Source organism: Calidris pugnax, unplaced genomic scaffold (assembly GCF_001431845.1).
Source record: "Calidris pugnax isolate Ruff unplaced genomic scaffold, ASM143184v1 scaffold44, whole genome shotgun sequence".
NCBI classification, from domain to species: Eukaryota; Metazoa; Chordata; class Aves; order Charadriiformes; family Scolopacidae; genus Calidris; species Calidris pugnax.
In genome coordinates this window covers 42,564,196-42,587,436 of record NW_015094506.1, presented here as the reverse complement: position 1 = coordinate 42,587,436, position 23,241 = coordinate 42,564,196, and the positions used below count along the sequence as shown (strand labels likewise).

Here is a 23,241-nt window from a genome sequence, read left to right as displayed (position 1 = left end):
TTTACATTGTGTTTTGAACGCTTTTGTTCCCGTGCAGCACTGACCCTGCTTTCAGATTTTGGCATGACTTTTTAGTGGTTTTTTCATGGTATAATTCTCAGAAATGTAAGTTTCCTTGTTTAACTTTGCCGAGCGAAGGAATCGTACAAAGATGGCCAACTTTCTGGATTCATTTACTGCATCAGCTTTATTATAACAACGAGCGTTATTGAAAATGTAGCTCACCAAATAAAAGACCTTTCTTCCCTCAATGCAAGTGGGGCTTTTTTTGTTCCTACTGGCACATGCATAGGAGTAGACTGCTGCCCTGAACATTACCTTTTTCAGGTAAGAAAAAAAGAAAGAAAATAAATCACTTTCTATCAATAGTCCAGGGAAAGATTAAAACCTCACCCAGAAATGTGACTGTTAATTTACAGAAACCCATAAAAGCCAGGCTGGGTGCCAAGCAGCGTAGCATTATTTGTGCTCCAGCATTCTTTCCCTCTTTATGTTCATCAGTGCATGACTCGTTAGACAACTCTCATTCCATACAGACAGATGAATAATTGTCTCAAGCAGACATGGCTTACAGCCCTCCTAACTTCTCAAATTGACTAGGTAGGCTGCAAGGAGCGGCTTTCTGATGTATGAAATATATTCTGTAACTTAAAGATCTTTGTAAGTGGGTTAAAGGTTTGGGGTGTTTCATTGAGTCCTGGTAACAGGACAGGACACGATCACACCATGAGTTCCAAAGCATGAAAATGAGAAGGAGCAAAAGAGAACAATCCCACCACATACAACCATTAGTGTTTGTGGTATTGCTGTAATGAACTGTTTTACTGCTCTTATAAACCTTTGCTTGGTGCTTCACGGTACTATGAAAGGAATCTGGAAACGAGGAGCCATCATTTACAGCATCATTTTTGTTAGGATCCTGCAGGGATGTGGGCTTGGTCTCCTGCTCCTCAGTATTCATGTCGGAGAACTGAAAGAGTGTAAACTCCCCCCAAGTGAAAAATGAGTGGTGTGGTCAAGAAGTCATGGGAAAGGGCAAGTTACATGGAATGCTGGGGATCAATTGGCAAGGTGAGCTCATTTGGGCAAAGTTATTTTAAAATGGAAACTCGTATATTATGAAACAAAGACAACATGGGTCACACATGATATGAGACCATATCCCAGGAGGCAGGTCCCTGCAGAAGACCTCACCAAGGCAGCAGGTAACTGCAGTTCCTGGTGCAGGGGAATATCAGAATATGGGACTGGGAGCAACAGTTGGAAACCTTCGTCCAGTTCGCATTCACTATTTTCCAAAATGTAAAGTGGCAGAAGAAAGCCCAGAAAAAAGGTAACAGAATAACCTGCATCTTAGAAACTGAAGAATTAAAGCTGCTTAATTTTATCTAGTTTTCCAAAAGAAATACTACTGAACAGAGGCTTTCTGAGAAGACAGTTTTTGTAAGAGAGAGGCCTCTCATATTTACCAGGAAAAGGTCTTGACAGCACCCAGTTACTGGAAGTTCAAATTTGACAAAATCTGACAGAGTGTTTAACTGGTACAAGACACGACGACACCTTACAGTAACAGAGGTAAGAGACTCTGCCATCACACCAGATCTCTAAGTCAAGGTCAGATACTTTCTAAAACGCATGTTATAACTCAAATGGGTATCAGAATCCAGGGTGACATTTCACACTTAAGTGATATAGTAAGTGAGGCGACATGGTCAGACACAACGGTGTCCTTACCATAACAGTGATGATACCCATTGAATGTAGGCATTTTCTCCCATTTCTGCTGCTTGGACAGTGTGGCATCAATGTGGTTATGTTTTTCATCTCAAGATTATACTTCCCTCTCAAAATTTAAATCGAAACATGTACAGTAGAAGATTTCTAGAATATAAATTTTCCTCAGAGTGTTCAGATAATCCCTACACTAACGTTTTGAATATTCTTTATATCTGTTAAGGACACACTTTTTACTGCATGCCATCCCCCATCTGTCTACTGACTGGTAAGGGCAACTGTGAAGCTTGGCAGTGCTGGAACCCTTGCCTGCTTGTCTCCCTTGACCGACCCCATGGTACCCATGACTTTTGAGATGGGTGCTACTAAGAATTAGCAGCAATACTACATATAATGCTACGCAGTTAAGATAGCAATGAGGTCCTAGGTACAGAACATACACGCTTGATGTGTGGTGTATATTTCATATTCAGTCCATTCACAGCGTGCATTTCTTGACAAGCACAACACTGGAGGTGCCTGCACTAAGCTTTGGCAACAGATATGATGGGCTGAAGCCAACAATCACTGTGGCTGGAAGGCACAAAGCAAAGCGACAGTTTTCCTACTGATTCTTGGATGTAGCAAGCTGTCCCATGCCTAGCAAGTGGCTTCTCCAGAATGGCCATGGTGGGTATGCAACATGCATATTAGCAATACATAGCTGACAACCTACCAGTCAACACCAGAAGCCGCTTGGGCTTGTAAGGTACCTGCTGCAGAAGAAACTGGAGAGCCTCCTACTGAACAGACAAAGCAAGACAGAAAACATACTGATGGAAAGGAAGGAAGAAATCAGTATTCAGGGCTCAGTTCCTATGATAAGCCTTCAACAGGGCTGCTGTCATTTATTCCCTGAAAATAAGACATAGTCCTATCTCCTGGCATTGCTACTAATCACTCAAAACACACAAGAACATATTAAAACCCTGATGTTTTCCAAATGACTGATGAGGCCAAGTACAAGTAAAAAAGAAGAGAAAGTGAAACAGATGGAAACAGGTAAGAAGTCACAATATGAAGCCCCTGATTTAAAGCTTGACAACAACTGCAGCAATGAGCACAGAGAAACTCTTACCGGGTTTTCAGTCTGGTTGATTCCAATAAGAAAGACGAGCTCAGAGAAGAAAAGGGCAGCCACCAGGTTTTTGTGGATACTATGCAAGTTGGAACGTAGTGTGCGGATCAGGACCAGCAGTATGAAGGTGATCAGCAAAGCCACCAGCGAGACGGATACGGTTGTGTAAGTGACGATCTTCAGAGGGAGCACCTCCCCATTCTGCAGAAAGACAGATTGACAGGACCTCTTGGAGTTTTTCCTTCCTTTTCCTCCAATCAGACTTACTACTCGGAATGTCAATGATTTCATTACTACTGAGCCAATGTACAGATTTGCTTTAGGACCAACTGGAGTGGACGATGGCCACCTCTTAAGTCACTCAACATGTTGAGTGTGTACGGGTAGCACCCAGAGGGGTGCACCAATGAGGTGAGAAGGTCCTTCCAGCAGACCCAACAGTGGGTGCTGTCAGGCATGGGGCAACGCACTCCTGACACACTGCAACACGGGATCAATCTGCTGATGATGCTCTGAGTCAAGCTCAAAGCTCAAGGTCAAGCTCGGAATCCAAGCCCTTGAAAAACCAAAGCCCTCAAAAACCAAAGCCCTCAAAAATCACAAGCCTATCAGCACCCACCTCTCGTTTCGAAATGTCCATTAGGACGGCAAAGCTGGTTATATGGTTGCACTGGCAAGCGATATGGCTCTGGTTTCTGGAAAACAGCTCACATCCTCTGGAGGACCAGGCACCTGTCCCGCCAATCCTGAGGGGAAAAAAGGCATTTCTGAGAGCAGTCCTCTGATCTCCCCTCACCTCCCGCTGCTATTGCTCTCCGGGGCAGCTCAGCTCTTGCTCCACAACCAGAGAGGACTGTAAGTACCAAGACAGAAATATTTATAGCTGTCACCTGCCTGAAAGAATATCATCAACTTAAAAAGCCTTCAGCTGAAGGAGTTTCTGATAAGACAGCTGGCTTTGCTGGCCAAATTTTGTGGTTTTAGAACAATCTGTTTTCACTTTAAAAAAGCCTGAAACAATTTGCTTTTGGGTCAGTGACCACACAAGCAATATGGGGAAGTGATTTCACAGAACAAAGTGGCTGTAACAAAGGTAAAAAATATCAAAACCACAGAGAAATTCATGTTTTTGAGTCATCCCCATTTCCCTAGATCTAGACCCTGCTTGTAAAGCTCTTATGTGAAATATTTTTCAGCGGTAATATGATTTTGTTATAGCACTCCTCTAAAACATATACAAGAAAGGGTTAAAATCAGTAAATGATATTTGATATTGAAAGATCTCTTGCATTAACATTGGGGAGGAACTGCTCTCTTAAGAATTCTTTCCTGTGCAGCCTTGGTTACTTCCAATGACTTGAGAAATGATTTTGTATCAATATTAATGAGCAATAAGAATACTCTTGTAGTTACCAAAAGAGTTTTTAATTAGATATTAGAATCATAGAATTGTCTAGGTTGGAAGGAACCTTTAAGATCATCTAGTCCAACCATCAACCTAACTCTGATAAAAACCAACACTAAACCATGTCTCCAAGCACTAAGTAAACCTGTCTTTTAAATACCTCCAGCAATGGTGCCTCAACCCCTTCCCTGTGCAGACCATTCCAAGGCTTAATAACCCTTTCTGTTTCAACATTTTTCCTAACATCCAATCTGAACCTCCCCTGGTGCAACTTGAGGCCATTTCCTCTTGTCCTGTCGCCTGTGACTTGGAAGAAAAGACCGACCCCCGCCTCTCTACAACCTCTTTTCAGCAAAACCTATACAATTTTCTGTGTCATTAGACAACGTAGATTACAGCAGATCTTTTTCATTCAGCAGTAAAATACTCGTTAAACAGTTTTAATATCACTTTCTCTTGAAAAGTACTAACTTTTAAAAAAATCTTTCAGTACATGCAGTTTAAAAGCTGCTTTTTAACGGTGGCTGTAGGAAGATGTAACACAGACAATACCATTGAAGTTGCCAGCAAATAGCTAATAGATGAATCACTTTAGAGCTAATGAGTTATTCAAGCCCATACAATGTTTAAAAATTTATGAAAAATAACTTGCCATTCCCTCATAAATTGGCAGAATTATCTGTACATAGCAGTAATTACACTACTTTACATGCAGGCAAATGGAATAGATTATTATTGCTAATGTAACAGATTTCTGTTGCTCCTTCGATCCTTTCAACAATATAATCTCCTGAAGCTTTTCCCTAGGAGGCAAACATTTCCTAGGTTAGTTTGCTCTTTTATTTCCAGCACAGGATATTGCCTTTTAATGGATTTTTCCATAGGTTCACTAGAGCTTTTGGATCATTAGGAAATGAGCAACAGTTATTCCTCTTACCCCAGGCAGACAGCATCATCCTCTCACTATATTCCTGGTTTTATGGTTGAAAATTGCATTATATATGTAATAATTACAATATTCTGAAATCATAACATGCAGAGCGTGTAGCCACCTCTTAACACCTTTTCTTTTGTTTTAGCCACACTCTTGAAATATCTCCAACAGGACCGTGCTGTTTCCACAATGCCATAAACCCGACAAAACACTTAGGAGCATATACAGTTCTTAACATTTTTCACATTTTCAAGAAAAATATGTCTGTATCTTTAACTTTACTGAATACAAGAGACCTAAACGAGCCATTTTCAAAGTATTTCAGCTTTCCCTCACACTTCTCTCCTAGAGATTCAAATGCTCTCTGCTTATCCTCTGCCTATGTATTAGGATTGCTTCTTAACAACTGGAAGAGGTCTAAGGTCCCAAAGAAGGTATTTTGTTTTCTTCCAGTTTTTCACTAAAACAAATGAAAGCAAATCCATGATAGTTGATGGAAGGAAAGTAAGTTGCTTCTTATCAGTGCAATTGTCTTTGGGTTGATTTTTGATTCAAAAATTTATATAATTTCATCTGCACAACCTCAGTCCTCCTTTTTACCAAAATGAAGACCTGGTTTTGTAATTTTTTGCACTGGCCCTGGCTGAGGCATCAAGGGTTGGTGAGTGCTTGCCGTGTACTCTGTCCATAGTCACTGGAGTGTACAGGAGAAGATGCAGCCCATGTAAGTACTGAAACATCTACTGGAAATGCCATCCTAAAAAGACTACATGGGAGAACAAGAGTCCTGATTTAAGGACCACTGACAAACCATGAATTCAGGCACTGGAGTTGGAATATGCATGTCCAGATATACATCTGTGGGCCAAAAAGCATGAGCAAATACAAGGAAATTGTGAGATTTATTACGGCTGGGTGAAAATGAACCCTGCAGAAAGACATGATGGCGCTGTGTTTGTTAGAAACCACAGAGCTAATCCTTTGTTTGAGGAGTTATGATGATGATTATTTTCATTTTTCTCATGTTGATGGGAAGTGATTACATGGCCCTATTCCACCAGGAATCAGTTGCCAGTTGAATAAACTGAGCAAAAAGGGTTTTCCTCCAGAATTATCTTCCTGGGAGGAACTTCTCTGCTACTGAGACAGTTGCCAGGCACAGCCCTAAAGCAAGCAGGAGACATACGTGATGGAGTGATTCCAGAAGACACAGACGGGCTTCGTTCTCTCTTCTGTTTCCAGCATGGCGTACTCCACTATGAGGGGCTTTTCCACCAGGTTGGGAGGAAGGTCCCCGTCACTGTGAATGGCTGTGCTCACTACAGGGGTGTTAATTATAGGGCGGTTCGGCAATCTGCAGGAGGAGAAAAAATGCACAGTGATCTACACGTTGAAATGCAAAGCACTGATTTGGTAAGGTTCTGCAAATTAAAGATTTCCAGTTGCTTCCACTCGGAAAGTGAAGCAGATGCACCATCAGCCTTCCACGCAGCGGTGTTTCCGAAAGCTGTTGGCACTACTGACGTGGTTACTCTCCCACAGTGTGCCAGAGGAGGACAAGAGACAGTACTGTGGGGACAACTGCAGCACAGGTGACATTTGGTCACGATAGAAGCAACTCTGCCTCCCCCGCACACTCAGAGCAAGTGGAGGAAGGGTTCTGCACATTTCACAAACGGGTTTGAGGTTTACCTCAAGCTCCTTCGGTCAGGATCATAGTTTTCAGGCAGGAGGTGTCCCAGGGATCGGTAGATGATGACCATGGCAACAGTATGATGTGTTGAGCCATCTGGGTGTCGCTTCTTTCTCTTTGCAAAAGCACTCTCAGGGTTTAGTGCATCACTGTTCACCTTAGAGGACAATTTTTGATTTGAAGGCTTCATTGTAGGCACTGCTATGGAATTAACACAAAATATTAAATTCTTTCCACACAACTTCAGAGTTACCAGTTACAAAACTGGTAATTTTGTTTTGCAAAGATACAGAGATGTTACTGTTGCTGTAACTCTAGGCTCCTAATGTTATATTTGATATTTTTAATAAAATTTTAGCACATTTCATAGTAATACAGCTGGTAATAAAGTAACCATTGAACCATGAATAACCATTTAGCCTAGCTAGAAAATAAGCCATTTCTAAACTAGTAGAGCCATAAGTATATAAATACTCTGTGCATGATTTAAAGAGAAGATTAAAACAATATACATGCTATTAAATTGTATATATAGCAAAACTAGTGTTATAAATACAACAATTGATCTTATGGGGTTTTTTTTCCACTAATTCTGTTGTTCTAATGAGCTTTTGGTTTTGGCAATGTCTCTTAAAATTCACATTCTTTTTCCTTACAGAAAATATACAAGTCATACTAGCAGGTGCCCTATTTCTGAGGAAAAAGTCATAAAGATGTATTAGGTTATTCGTTATTATGTGTTATTTTCACAAGTGTCCCTATTTCCCCATTTGGAGGATATTCTGCCACGGTATGTGTATAATTATTGCACTTTGAGTTATGTTCTCTCTCCTCCCTTGCCCAAGGTAACTTGAGGTTCCTCTCAGCAACCTCCAGGTACTTCAGAGACCCTGGGAAGCAGGCACTTCCCCACGTATTCTCCCTCATCACCCATCTCCCTGGGCAGCTTAAGACTTTTTTATTTGCAGCCTAGTTCTGATAACATGGCTCTGCTCCCAGACTGGGATTCTCCATCTCCATTTGAGCAACCTGCTCTAGTGGGAGGTGTCCCTGCCCATGGCAGGGGGTTGGAACTAGATGATCTTTAAGGTCCCTTCCAACCCAAACCATTCTATGATTCCATGATCTCTGACAGCTCCATCTCTGTGGGGATGGAGGGAAGGTGGCCGTGGGGCTGCAGGCTGCGGGTGCCCACCCCGGTGGGAACGGAGGCAGAGCGTTTCTCCCGCACCGACAGGGCGGTTGGAGGGGCTGCGAGTGGGACCTGACAGACAGGTACAGCCAGTCAGGCAGCCCCCCGAGCTCCCACCGCTGCCGGCAGGCAAAATGCCTCACAAGTATGCACAGCTGCTCCAGCCCCAAATAATGTTGGCTTGTGTAGAGGGCCGCCCCGCTCTCACCCCAGCACCGCTCCGCTTCACCAGGATTAATCACGCTCCCTGGGAGCCAGTCAAAATCGCCCTCCGAACGGCAGCAGAAGGGTTTTACCTTTCCTGTCTGAAGGTCTGAACAAAGTATCAGGGAAGACAACAGATGACTCCAGATCTTTCGGATAATCTTCTTTAATCTCATGAAATCGCGGTATTCGAGCTCCCGTGAAATTAGACTTGTCAAAGATGTCAACGGCAATAACTGAGAGGAAAAAAAAAGTTTCCCATAAAATTAACTTCAATGCTTTCAAACACGATATGGCCACAAAATGAAACGTGATTGAAAGGTTAAAATATCTGCGTAAGGCAGAGAAGGCATTTAAACTCCAAAATACAAAGTCAAATTTAAATTTTCTCAATTAATACCTTTAATGACAACTAAGGGCTTATGAGTCACCATTAGGTTACATTTATCAAATTATAAATTTATTTTGCAGTTTATTTGCAGAATTCACATACTAGGAAAACACTACTGCCAACACTGGAAATATAGAAGTAGCTTGTTCCAATTTCAGACTCGCTTCTTGTAGGGAAGGCTAAATCTGCTGCTTCAGAAATATACTACTTCTACGTCTGCTAAATTGCAAAGTCAGCTAAGCAAAGAAAATAACCTGGATTTTACCTGGGACTACTCCTTAGTCCTCCAGTTCTCCTTCCTCTACACTAGCAGTTCCTCTCTGGCTCACCTCAGCAGCTCTGCCTGTTGTCTAACTGCCAAAATATTTAAAAGCAGCTGAATTGGCTTGAACTTTCCCATTTAAGAGAAGTCACTGAGTGCCAATTTAGATGTTCTAATAAAAGCGAGAAGCTGGAAGTCCTGGGGGTAACCCTACACAGAAAGCTGCCGTCCACTGCAAGTTTCTGTATGAAGAAATATCCAAGTTAAGATCTGCAAATTCCCATTCCTTTCCTAGTCTCTAAATAACTCCCAGATGAGCCATTAGGAAACTCCATTAACACCACGTTCACCTGGAAAAACTGTTCAAAAGAAAACAGACCCCTTTCAGGCCAGAGTTGCCTCGTCCCTCCCAAGCTCACGCCTTTTTACTCAGGAAGAGCCAGTTGAAAAAAATCAGGATTTACAACCTGCAAGAAATTCTGGTCTTTGTTTTCAATCTCAGTTTAGTTTGGTTAAAAAACTGAGCGTACTTTTTTTTTTCTGAGTATGAAGACAAAATTATTTTGATTCTGATAGTCCTGAATCAAAAGGAAATATTTCATTTTTGGTTTATTAAACAGCAATCAAAGTATTTCAGTTTGGTTTAATTCAACAATAATCCTTCCCCCTGGAGTTGATGCAGGACTTTATAAACTTAGTAGCTTGAATGTCTCATGCCTTTGCTTTTTATGCTCCTGTGACTATGGACATGAAGCACTCTTAGGACAAGGTTTGTAGGAAAGATGAATTCACTTCTTATACCAACGGGTGTAGTTGGGAAAATAAGACAAGCTTTTGGGCACATAAGCCCTTCTTCAGGTCTGAAATAAAAGGAGCAGCTTGAAAAGCTAAGTACAGGTTTGGGGTGATAATAATTTAGACCACCTCTGAAAGAAAACAACAGATAGCAATGTTGCTTGGGAGGGACCTCTGAGGGTCACCCAACTCAGTCTCACCTCCCAGTCAGAGCTGGACTATCAACAACACCCCATCAGCTCAGACTGTTGGTACTGGGGGAGAAAATGAAATACAGATGGCAGGGGATAAATAGGGAAAGAGCCTGACCAGGCTGTGGTTGCTCTGCTTCACTTGCTCGTGTACCTCGGGGACATCTGTGAAGTACATCACAGTCCTGCAAGTGCAGGAGCTGCTGTTTGCTTGTCAGAGGAGGCATTTACTGTGATGGGTGGGGAAGGTGTTTTGGTATGTCTGATGGTTCCTTCTCAGTTTAGACCCATTCTGGATATTTTGGACCCCGAGGATTTTGCTCTGCTGATGGGTTTTGCAATGCTGAGAGGGTGTTTGAAGGTTTGGATGGGTGATTCTGAGAAAACACCTTTCAGCACAGGAATTTCTACAGACAATGATTTTCTGGGTAGGCCCCAGGCTAGGAAGGCACATGAACACCAGGGGGATATGATCAATAGTAGGTGTTGGGTTTTTTTCTACTGTAGTAATTCTTCAGGTGGTGGTGGCGGTGCGATTCTTTCAAAAACACGATCTACTGCATTCAACTATACTAGGTGGTCTCAAAAGGCATCACCTTTACTTCCAAACTCTGTCCTTCCTACTGTCTGTACACTACTGTGGCTGCTCCAAAATGCCACACAGAGCAGTGGCACAGCCCAGAGAGAAAACAGATCTCCTAGGAGCCCCCCATGGCAACTGAGAGATATGGATCAAGGCTCAATTGACTTGAAATGAATGCGCTGATTAGATTAGAAACTCCATGCATGTTGTTTCTCAGTGGCTACTACTAAAACAAATAGCCAGCACCTCTACCCAGTGCATTTTTAAAGCTCTAATACAAAATGGGAGTTTTCAACACAGATACTCACTCATGTTAGTGGCCACAATGACAAAAGGTCTCATGTAGGTTTTCTTCATGTTCTGGGCCACGTTGTTGAAATATTCCTCGTAGTGCCTGAGCAGGTGAGCGGTGCCACCCTCCGTTCGCTGAATCTGTTCCCAGTGGTCCTTATTGCTGGGGTCCAGGAGAGCACTACCCACTTTGATAATATTCTGAGAAACAGAATTACGAAGCAAAAAAAATTATGAAGCAAACAAAATGCTGGGTTTCAAGTTAAGGAATATTGAAAATGATTGGCATTGCTGCCTCAGGTGAGTGTGTAATGAAATATTTTAATGCAGGCATGTTCTACTGCAGCCATATGAAAATATGCACACCAGTTACTCACCCGGAGGTTTTTTTTTTTGTTACATAAAGCAAATCCCTCCAAAGTTTTTATGAGCAAAGTAAGCCAAAACTGGAAGTTGTAGGAGAACTGCCTACTTTCTTTCCCCTTTATGACAGGAAGCCTAGCAAGAAAACGCTGAAGGAAAACCTAACCAGGTTTTCTTTGTCTTGGAGAGATGAGAGACAAGAAAAGCAGAACGCTTGGTATGTACACTGAAGAACTCCCTCAGAGAAATCAAAGTATAAAAATCAAAAGAAAGCTATAGATAGCAATATTGCTTTCTCTTTTATTTTGATTTTTTTTCATTTTGTTGATTCTTGGACACCTAGGAAAACTTACTTGGTGAAGAATGACAAGAGCAAATATTACCTTGTATACACATACTTGAAAATACGTAAGAAAACTTAAATCATGTTTGTCTCCCCCATTTTTATGTTGCTTACAAACACTGTTAAAAAAGAAGTTCTTGCTGAGGACCTGCCCCTTCCACCCTTTCTTACAAGAATATGCAGATGGACCCTCAGGCTGAGCGGAAAAAGACCCCAAAAGTGAGTGTTAAATGGCTTAAATGGAAAAGGTGCTAAGAAGTTTTTAATCTTGGTGTACATATGAAGTACATTGTTGTGTCAAAACCTAATTCCTAACTTAGGCAAAATTTGCATAAATGATGGTAGGAATTAATCACCTTAGGCTCTAAAATAGCCAAGGCAAATATTTAGGTTTCATTTAGAAGCAGATGGGGGAGACGCTATATTCTCTATGTATTGTTTGAGGTTGTGAGTGTGTATGGGAGATAAAAGAGGCTGCCAGTATGACTCCCTTTATCTAGGGTGAGAAGCACCACACGGTTCTCTAGGAACGCAGGAGACACATGCTGTACTTGGTACGAGGCCCCCTTGATGTTTGTGAATGTTATTTATGTTTTTTTTATTATCTATTTTTCAGGCTCCTACCTGAGACTACAAAGAAAAATAAATTCCTTCTCCCCTTGTGCTCCCTCAGCCTAAGATGTTACCTCCTTTTTCTTATGAGGTTCACTCATTAGTTTTCAAATTCCTGATCTATCCTAAAAATATCTAGGGAGTTCTTGAAAATATCATCTATATGAGTTTCAGTGCCAAGTGCAGAGAATAATAAATCAAAGCAGAGGTTTCCAAACCTTTTTTTTTTTTCTTATTGTTCTTATTTTACTTAACACAACATGATAAAAACAAAGATCCATCTCAAGGATGGGGCATGTCTTTCACTCCATTGCCTGCAGGTACAAGTTTGTCAGCACAGTGTCTCCTTAGGAAAAGAAAAACTGAATCTCTTAACATCTGGTGCATCTAAAATGTTAAATGTTTCAGAAGTTCCCCACTTTCTGCTGATTATACAACCCAAGACTCCGAGGAATTTTCTCATCCACATTTCCTGCTGGTCCCACCTCACCAGGGATGTTCTCTCCTGGTGCAGCTTGGCCTTGCACAGGGTCTCTACCGCAAAGTCTGCCTGACTGGGCTGGTCCTCCTGAAGTACTGTGAGCAGTGAGCTGGATGCAGCACACCTTCAATGGGAGCCAGACCATCTTTGGCCAGCACGGAGGCCATTCTTGGCCCATGGAGGCTGTTCCAGCATCCCTACACTGGTGCCCGAGATCTGGGCTCTGCTAGTACAGGTCCAGCAGGATGTTTTAGGTTTGATTCTGTGCTGTCCTAAGGTTGGGGTCTTGGAAATAGCACTGGCAAGTGTGGACAGCATTTCCCCACAGCAATGGGGAGCCTGACACAGGTCATCCAACCTTCCTATTTTCAGACCACAGAAGACTCCCAACATCCTCCACATCTCACGTTCTCCCACCACAACTATGTGTTTCCCTCAAAAAGGGAGAGTGCTACAGTTTGTTCCCTGGACCTGGTCAGGTTTTTGGTAATAATGAGGTCTTTCATGAATTCTTTGTCTATCAAAAGCTCTCTGACACGCGTATGTGCCCGCATCACTTAAAATATCAGTACAGTATGGAGTGTCTTTCAATGTACCAACTCTTTAATAAACATGACTCAAGTGTTTCCAAACTGAATTACAGAAAACCTTCAGTCAGTAACTGGCTCAAAGTTTGTTCACTGCACATTTAAATGAAAATGATCACATTAGGCACGTTTTTCAATAAAACTGAATACAGTGCACAAAGCTATTTTATCCAGGAATAACACATCAACTTGATTTTTTTTCATTGGGGGAATTTCGCTTTTGGTTGTTACTATGATATTTATTATGTGTGCATACACACATGCATAACCAACTTCCCGTTCTACCTTGAGAAGACTGACTCATTTGTGAAAAATATTATGTAATTACATGATATTCGCTCCACTTTGGTCAAAGACAAATGTAACTATCCATTGCCATAAAACTTCTGCAGGGAACCGTAAGGGCTCAGCACAATATACAGTATCTCTCTTACTTCATTGAATTCCACGTCCCTCGTGGCTGCCAAGTCAAACCCTTGCTGCTGGCTCTCATACTGGAGGACCCGGATCATCATCTGGTAAGCTGTCCTCACATCGTTTCCATACAAGCTCTGTGTGTACTTGGTGGCGTTCTGCAGCGCCCTCGCGACCCGTATGGTTTTGTCTCCATCCAACTTGGTCTCATTGCGGTGTAACTTCTCATTCTGAATCAGAAACAAGGAAGAAAAAACACAATGATGTCTGTTTTGGTTTTTTTTTTCACACTAGTTACAAAGACAATCATCATTTAGCAATGTTTGGCACAAAGGAGTTGTTTGATTAAAATGGTGTTTGTCTTGAGAATGGGTAGAGAGTACAGTTTAATGGAAAATGTAATCGAGAGCCAGAGAAGCACAAGGGTCCTGATGGGAAATGAGAGGGTTCGGGGGCTCAGTCAAAAAATGGAGTGCAGGGATATCAAACTGGAGTCTAAAGTGATGATCCTTTATTTTATGAAGGCAAACCCGAGAAGACAGCTTACCATGATTTTTAGATCCACAAAAGTGTTGGTGGTGCAGTTGAAAAGCTCAGGAGGCAGCCAGCCCTTTTCAATGTTACAATGGCGAACTGCATTTCCTGAAGGAAACAAAGCATTGATCATAAATAGTAATGTTTTGAATTGTGCTGGGTAAATCTTCACACATTTCAAATACCCTAGACTTTCAGATTTCCTACATTTTCAAGTTTCTTAGAGCTATGCGTGTATTTCACTTTCCAAAGGAGGATTCCTGTCTGAGAAAAGTCAGACCTTCAAGATCTTCACGAATGCTTTTTCCCAGGTTTTAAAGAAAAGATAAGCAAGCTTCAAGATTCTGCCTAACCACTCTCAGCCTCAGTGCCCTGACGCTCTCAAATGAATTCAGTCATTTATTTATAGCAAATATGAGAAAGACTGTGCATTTCCTAAATATTTCTAAAAACGTATTCCTGCTCATATTTCCCTGCAATTAGCCTACATAGGAAGACCTCCCGGATAAACGCTGTCTTCATGTCAAAACATGCTGGCATCTTCGCACGCTGCACGCGGAAAGCACTTTAGCCAACACGTGTAATTGCCTTTTGCCACTTGTGAATGGTCTACGAGCAGCTTACTGCTTAATTTAGTATTTTGCACTATTTGTCAAACTGTTTTAAAATGTGATTCTCAGCTGTGGATCCTTCACAGTGAATTGCAAGTTATCCAATTAAAACTTTAAATTGTGCTAGTTAAATTGCACATAACACTTCGCATGTGTCTAAGCCATTTAACTACTAATACCTAAATCTGAATTATAATTAATAGAACAGTATTTAATTGTATTATTATCTTCCATGGTTAGGTGAATACAACTAAGCCTCAGTTTCTTAGTCTGAATATTCATTATTATAAAGCTTAATTTTTTTGAATGTTCTGTAAAATTCACTGAAAATGTGCAATTCCTGTAAGTGCCCTTGCCTGCTAGCCTGTTTGCTAGAAGAGACTCTGGGGTCAATGACAAGAACAGGGCACAAAACTTATTTTAATAAACTTTATACTATTTAATAATGTAAATATACTTCACTTAAAAAAATAATAATCAATTCTATCTCCTAAAATCCTCAGAACAGAACCTTGACTACAGATCTTCTGCACACCTACCGGCAGTGACCTCCCCCCAGTAATATTTGGGGAAGTCACATAACCATTTTTAACTCATTCCACCTGAGAAGTGCCCGCAGCAGAGTCACCAGGCTCAGAAATGAGACAGAGGTTTCATTTCCCACAGAACAGCCTTTGGAAAAGATTGTGAACTCCGCTTGCAAAAATCTTGTAAATGCTTTCAGGGACATACATGAAAAAGCAGGTTGTCATTTGCTTGCTGTAGAAAACAACACAGCTCACGTGCTTTATCAAATGCATTTCTCAGCCGTCTGATTTCATGGATAGAGAAAAGATGTTGGGTGGAAAAACCTGAGTTCTGTTGTAACTCTTCACTTTATTAGCCCGCAAAACTAGTAAACCAATCACCACGTAAATGATTTTCCTCATTTCATCTTTGCCCAGAGGAGTTGTATCGCTAAGGAACATGAACAAGTCACTAGAAATTAAGTTATATCTGTAAGAATCGCTTAATAGAGCAAACAGAAAACAGAAAATGAGATTGTCCCTTTTTGAAAATGCAGATACAGAATTTCTGTTCTTTATATGTGTTTATCTGCTGCACTTCTGTATTTATTTATTGCTACTATCCCAAATGTATTTTAAAGGCTCTTGAATTTCAGCTAGCTAAACTTTTCTGCTTGTGATATGCATGAGCTATGCTGTAATTTCTAGACCCAATGAATTAATGCCATTACTTATGTACACATTTTTTTTTTTTTTTTTTTTTTTTTTTTCCCCTTCGAGCAGGCACGTAGATAAAGTAGTTAATGTTTTACCCAGGGAACTTACCCACTGATCCCTTAGGACATGGCACAGCAGCCGGCTGGCCAAACTTGGTCTGTGGCCACCAAATACCAGCCTCGAAAGCTTTGGGACAGCCATTATAAATTACTGAAAGCAGAAAAAAAAAAAATGATGCAATTTTTCCGACCAGATAAAAATCACAAGATGGAGATATTTCAACCTGCCTAAAGGACTTCCCGAAATTCCCAAGCCCCGCCAGGATACCTGCCCTCCACTGTGCCTTCCAGGCTGCAACCCATCAGCTGCTCCTTACCCAGCAGCGCGGGCAGACAGGTACGGGCAGAGGAGAGCTCAGGATGATTATGGGGCTCTGGATTTTGGCTCTGCCTATCTCTGCCTGCTCCTTTCTTGTGGGAAGACACGTCTCCCTCATTTCACCCACGCGCTGTGGGGAGATGGCTGGCTGCAGCAGCTTTGTGCTGATCACAGGAGGAGGGTGGGTGGGTGGGTGAGAGGAAAGGCAGGATGGGCAAGACGGGGAAGAAAGGGAGAGGGCACCAGGCCCTCCTGTGGGCAGCAGGCTCTTCAGCTGCAGCGCAGCAATACAACACCGCGCTGCCAGACGAACTTGGGTTTCAACCAAAATTAGGATTAGTATTTTGCTCCCCGCCCCGCTAAGCTAGCTATATTTCCATTTGATGAAAATTAAAGAAATACGAGCTTTTTTTCTTTTTCCCCAGCCTCCACCAGGCTCCTTGGCACAGACTCAGGAGGAGGGGTGCAGGTTTAGGCTGTCACAGCTCCCATTGCCCCCGCTGGAGCCACCCGGCCAGGTGTGGACGATGCAGCTGAATGCCCACCACCCTGCACCCCCCCCGTCTCCCCACTGCGGGCAGCTCTGACCCTGCAGTGACCGCCCGGCTGGCCAGCAGGGCTCTCAGGACGCGGAGGGTACCTTCACAGCCCTTCCCGGTCACTTCAGCAAAGGGGTTGTCGCAGCGGTTGCACTGCCGCCCGATGACGCCCGGTTTGCACGGGCACTGTCCCGTCTCCATGTCGCAGGCGCGCGTGTGGGAGCCGGAGGGGAAGCAGTCACAGGGGTAGCAGGTGTCACTGCTCTGGGGCCTGTAGTAATTCGCCTAAAAAAAAAAAAAAAAAAACCCAAAACGACAGACGTGAGGTATTTGACTTGTATTCCACATGTCTTGCTTTTCTGAAGTCCGCTCTAGCAGCACATGCATTGTAAAGGGGCCGATTTTGCAAAGTACAAGATAAAATTGATAATACTAGTAATGGAAAATGTAATAGCTACAGGAAGTGTGCTGTGTCAGCCCTGGTGATGCAGAGAGCTGAGGGGGTGGCTGGACGGCCCTGTGCCACCGAGACCTATGTCTTGGACCACCACTTGCAGTGGGGGCAGAGGGACCACGTTACTCCTCGTGTACTCACTGCCAGGGCCCAGCAAACATACTCTTGGAGGATTTGCAGGTTTTTTTCTGCTTTGCACTGCCACTCTTGTATGGCACGGGCAAGCCAGGGAGGAAGCCTCCTGCGCTGTCCGTTTGTCTCACGTACAGGGAGATGAGCAACCACTGCTCATGTATTCAGATGGCATCTGTGAATGCTTTTGATCTGAGGCGTTACGCGGTTACACAGGAGCGTGGTGCTGGCACCCCACTGACTCCATTTAACGCAACAGTTGCTGGGTGTCCTGCTGGCACTTAGGAAAAGAGTTTGGGGCCAGATTCGCCGCTGCGGGTTTGCACAGGCGCAGCTCCTCTGGTGTAATTCAAGCCTATTGTAAAACCTATTGTGAGAAGCCCTTTGAAAAACCTTCAGGAGAGAGGGCGCCTCCCCTCCAGCGTCCCCCCGTCTGTCCCTGCCTGTCTATGGCAAGTTCCTCCTCAACTCCACAGAGCTGGCACCGAGGACTGCGTTTCGCCTCTCCTTTATTCACCTCCCTCCAGCTGCTGTGCCTTTTGCTGGCCCGTTGCAGAGGGGAGAGCTTCGCCCAGCTGGCCCGAGCTGTTTCATGGCTATTACTCACTTGTGATACACAAAACCCCACCAGCACTCCTCTGTACCCAGGCCTGATCTCCCCCGATAAACCGGGCTGCACTTCAGAGAGATCAGAGCCAGGCTTTCATCCCCCAGTTTTGCTTCCCAAACACAAATAAGATAAGGGCCGCACTGTATGATTTTGTGGAGGGCGGTGCCAGCAAAATGTTTTAGGTAAAGATTAACAACAGCGCCCTGCATATGGGATACAAAGCACAACCCTGCGCACTTTGTCTCGGATACTCACTTGTTGTGGTTATTAGTGGCATGGTTACTTTTTAAACTGAAGAAATTTTGACTTAAGACAGGTTTCTCTTGCTTACCTTACAGTGGCATTCTCCATTGGTCTTATTGCAATCAGAATCAAACCCTTTGCTGGTCTCACAATTACAAGGACCACAGATGGGATTTCCCCACCAGCCTCTGGGACAAGGCAGGTCAATCCTATAAAAGAATATCACAACAAAAGAAAGTTCTTTTAAGCTTCCTCTTAAAAGCTGGGAAAAAAAAGAGCTTTGGCCCAAATCTGCGCTCAACTCTACCAGCTAATAGAGTGTAATGTTGAGATACTTGCAGCAACCAAGACTCAATACTTATACAAATATATATTAACCGTAATAAAAAAAAGAAACAAACAGCCTCGGAGTACAGCTCCCCAACACTTTCCATCCCACCTCCCACCCCTGCGGGTTCCTGTTGTGGGCAGCAGTGCTTGTCCAGCCTTCAGGGATGTTGTCTCAAGTGCAGAGCTGGCTGCAAGCTCACCCTATGAAGAAAAGTCACTACTTTCAGCCAGTCTGGCTTTCTCAGCCAGCTCACCACAGGGTCTGAAAAGATCTGGTCTGCAACAGGGGAGGAGGAAGAGGACACACGGTTGGGGACATGGAAGAGGGAAGGGTGACAGCTTTGGTCCAGACTATGAGTGGAGCAGCACAGCTAGTCAGAAGCTGTGCATCAACCCAAAAGCCATCCCTGCTGAAGAACACCCCTTGTTTTCAGTGGTACTTTTTCTGCTGGGTGAAATTCTGAGCAGGTTTGTCCCACAAATACCCCAACACCAGTGCTGGCAAGGAGAGCTCTAGGAAGGGGCCATGGTAGCGAGCCGGGTCTCTGCTAGCTGGAAGTCTTCATCAGGCAATAGCCTGAAGAACGACACTGCTGAGTCTGTGATCAGCATAATGCACAAGGAATCCCCTCCCTGCTGCTCATTTTAGGAAAGAAAAGCTGTTTGCCGTCTGTTTCAAAGACCACATCGAATTTTGTTTACGGTAATTGCCAGGTTTGTACTGCCATGCTTTATAAAATGAAAAACCACAATGCTGCACTTGACATGATGTCAGAAGATAATGACAAGGGACAACGTCTCTCCGTCGCTAATCCAGAGGAATGAAAGATGAATCTGGCAACAGCACGGCCAACATTTGCAAGCCCACACAACAAAAGGCGGAGGAAGAAGCTTGTGGTTTTCAAAGGGAAGGAAACATCACATGAGCTATTCCTAAATGAGCAGACAAATGCGCTTCATTTGCACATCATGAATGGCCCATATTACAGTAAATCAAAGTGCTGTCTCTGGGATGAGGCCGTTTGCTGAATGCTTATCTGGGACCAGGAAGCCAGTGACGAGGGAATGGGCACGTTCCTCCCACAGAGCTCTATAAGACATAGGCCTCCCAGACTGCCCAGAAGAGATGGCTTTTTGCCAACCCAGGGACTGGACCCAAACTGCAAAGCCATTTTCTCTGGCTGCAGGCCACCTAACTGGCTGCATCGCTCTGTGTGTGTGCTGGGGGAGCTGGAGGAGAGACACAGAGCAAACTCAGGCCAAGCCCACCACAAGGTAGAGGTCAGATGCAGTGCTGTGTAATCCAGCACAGCTGGTCAAGCCCCTCAATGGTTGTTAAAGCAAAGCGGCCCCTGACTATGTGGAAGCTCACCTGGTCTCTGGGAAGAGAGCTCAGGAGAGCCAAAGGGCACAGAGCCTGCAAATACCAACAACTATGAACACTTAAATTGTAACAGGAAAGCTAACCAAAGCAGAAAAGGAAGCGGGAGGACTGCTGCCTTAGGAAAAGAGGTACCTGGAGGGATCAAGAAAGCAAGAACCAAAATAATTCTCTTACTTGCTCTCGCAGTACTGTCCATAGTAGCTTTGTCCACATTCGCAGGTGTAGCCATGGGATGAGCTAGGTTTGTGCACGCACGTGGAGACATGCTCACATGGGTTCAGGTTACATACATCAACACAGTCTCTCCCGAAGTACCCTGGGGAGACAAGGTCATAAAATTACAGCAACTGTTGTAATTTACGATTTGCATGTCTCCAAAAGACCATCTATTTTAAGCCTATACACTAATAACACATCTTCAATAATCAGTAGATTCCCCCTGAGATACTGTCAGAAAGAAGGTACTCTTTTCCCTCTCAGCAAAAAAGATACTGGCTTGCTCTTTTCGACACTCTGTTAACATGCTTGAGGCACCCTTGTGCCTTTGGTTCCCAGTTTTATATTCAGGGCATGTGTTACAAATAGTTTTGTATTCTCTCCCTTGCGCGTATGGGAGGTGACTGTGCTGGGTGCTGACAGCATGTGCTGGCTACATGCACCAAAACAGAGAAAACATTCAAAGTATCCCGATTAGGATGCAGGGTGTGAGACTGAAATCCAACAGCAGAAAAGGCTGTGAAAGAAAAAAGAAAAAAAAGGAAAAGAAAACAGTCAAAAAGAAAAGGGGAGGTGCCAGGAAAGAATCCTTTGGACCACAGACTGTCTTTCACAGAACAAATGATCTTTAGTCCATGACTGCAGTTTCAAGGGTGCTACAGTAAGGCTGAGAAAGATAATACTGATTGGAAGACGAAGAATCATTAGATGAGCACTTTGCAGGCATGCTGCTGCTGCTCTTCTTCTGATGAGCACATGAAGATGGGATCCAGCTCCTGGATGAGTGCATGGGATGGTCTCTAGGTTACCTGGGTCGCAGACACAGGAGTAGCTGTCCCAGTCATCACTGCAGTAGCTGTGCTGGGGACACGGGTTGGAATCACAGGGGTTATCCACTTCGCAACCCTCCTTCACGTTGATCTTGATAGCCTGTTTCATGTTGAGTGTAGCTGTATTTGTAGATGTCTCTCCCATTCTTACTCCCTGGTGACAGAAGACAATTATTTTTAAATTAGAGTCTTCATTCAGAATACAGTACTACGTGTTTCACTACTTCCATTAATCCACGGGGCTACATTTTAAAGAAACACCACCTGATGAGCCAAACCCAGATTTTTTTTTCAAATGCTTCTCCCCTGTGAGAACAGATTTGTACCTGGAAAAGCGGGTGGACTTTAGTATTTTGATTCTTAGATATTTTGATGGCGGAAACAGAAACGTTCAGGGATGGATGAAAATCCCCTCATTTTCACATGGGTATTTTCTTAAAAGTTCAAAGTTTGTTGCTACACTTTCCATTTCATACCTGCATACAGCCATAAAATCCCTGCTGAACAGAGACTTGGTCTCCAGAGACACCTCCCACAATGATGCTTTTCATTTTCAGTCCAGGTAGTTGATTTCCAATTTGCACAGTGCTCTGTTGAGGAAAAGGACAGTTGATAAGGAGCGCTATCGTCCTCTGTGACACAGACAGCCTACCTTCTGTAGTGATGGAATCAAGCAGTAGCTGACAGTAGATGACAGAAAAAATATTGAAGCAGTGAGGAAACTAGACATCTGAATGTGGCTTTTTACAGACTTGTTCATAAGATATCTAATCATTAGGCTTAATAAATTAACATAACTTCATTAGGCACAAATCACTACAGAACGTGGCTCACAGCATAAGTATTTGTCCACAATCCTTTCTTCTACTGTGTCCTAAAAACATTTCTGTAGTGCTTAGTGGCAAAGTTATGATGGTGCCATACCTGGTACATCCCGTAGTCCAAGGACATGACAGCGAGGTACTTGATGTCTTTACCATCTTTAGCACTCTTCAGCTCTATTAATAAATGATGCCATTCCCCATCACTGACTCGTGACTGGCTCATCTTCAAACTAGCAACCTGGCTCAGGCCACTGTACACTTCAAACTGCACATAGTTGTTCAGTATCTGTTGAAAAAAAGAATCATGTCTATTTTTTGCTACATATATGTATTTGATGCAAAAGAGGGCAGAGGGCAAGGTAATAATGTTTCCTAAGACAACCCAAAAGGAAAAAAGGCCCAAACAGTAAAGAAGGGAACACGTGCAATAGCTCCTCGCATAACTTTGACATTCAGGCTAACTTACTCTACTGACAAAAAAACCCCAAACCAATCAAGAGATAAATTTTTTGCATCTGTATAATACACACTACTACTCCTCTTTAAAAAAAATAATCTTAAACCAGTGAATCTGAATTTTACAATGATCATTGATCTTTCGATGTTTGTAAAAGGCTGAAACAAAATAATTTGTATTTATTAATGTGCATTTAGCTGGGTGGATGAAGCTATGCAGTGCATGTGGCCGTATCCCCTGATGGGGGAGAATTTCTTAATTCTTTTCTAACCAAAGGCAGCCACAATTTTACCTGAATGTTGATCTTGGATGCAGTCCCAGCATTGGCTTGCATTAACATGCCATTGACTTTTCGGGTTCTGAACATCAGCCCGATGTACCATGGCACAGAGATGGTAATGTCAAGGTCACTCCAGATGAGAATGCTTTCACCACTGAAACGCTGGGGAGAAGGCATTGCTGTAAATCAAAAGACAGGAGAGAAACAGTTGATATCCTTCAGGACAAAGGTTAAGAGAAGAAATGACGCTGTGTCGCAGTGATGATGCACGGTAGCTAGACCCTCTTCCACTGAGCTATTTTTAATCTACTACAGGGTAAGAGCTGGCCTAGGGGAGTTGGTATGAAGCGGCTGATAATACTGCAAATTCACAACTTTCCCTCGTTGTCTCGGTGCCTGCACTCCAAGGCAGCACCTCCACACCGCTATGGCATTACACAGGTGAGAGATCTTCCTAGAAGGGTAAGCTCAGGATCTCTACTGATACAGTTCTGCTGATGGGTGGGTAGACAGAGCAGGAAGTATCAGGGCAACACTTGCTGCAGATGTTTTCAACATATCCTTGATTACCTACTTCTAATTAACAGATTAAACACCGAGGAAA

General features: G+C 43.2%; 1 protein-coding gene across 1 annotated transcript in view; it reads right to left on the bottom strand.

Annotated features, from left to right (window-relative positions):
• The window catches only part of CELSR1 (cadherin, EGF LAG seven-pass G-type receptor 1), a 172,002-nt gene that overhangs the window by 17,839 nt on the left and 130,922 nt on the right, over window positions 1–23,241 (bottom strand). Inside the window, exons 11-26 of the mRNA XM_014963359.1 lie at window positions 22,650–22,816; window positions 22,001–22,186; window positions 21,553–21,666; window positions 21,056–21,230; window positions 20,205–20,346; window positions 18,405–18,525; window positions 16,979–17,162; window positions 16,069–16,170; window positions 14,140–14,234; window positions 13,613–13,822; window positions 10,810–10,993; window positions 8,372–8,515; window positions 6,883–7,084; window positions 6,377–6,544; window positions 3,471–3,597; window positions 2,852–3,052 (exon numbers count right to left, since the gene is read on the bottom strand). Of these exons, the coding sequence (XP_014818845.1) occupies window positions 2,852–3,052; window positions 3,471–3,597; window positions 6,377–6,544; window positions 6,883–7,084; window positions 8,372–8,515; window positions 10,810–10,993; window positions 13,613–13,822; window positions 14,140–14,234; window positions 16,069–16,170; window positions 16,979–17,162; window positions 18,405–18,525; window positions 20,205–20,346; window positions 21,056–21,230; window positions 21,553–21,666; window positions 22,001–22,186; window positions 22,650–22,816 (2,522 nt within the window). The remainder of the gene's footprint in view (window positions 1–2,851; window positions 3,053–3,470; window positions 3,598–6,376; window positions 6,545–6,882; window positions 7,085–8,371; window positions 8,516–10,809; window positions 10,994–13,612; window positions 13,823–14,139; window positions 14,235–16,068; window positions 16,171–16,978; window positions 17,163–18,404; window positions 18,526–20,204; window positions 20,347–21,055; window positions 21,231–21,552; window positions 21,667–22,000; window positions 22,187–22,649; window positions 22,817–23,241) is intronic.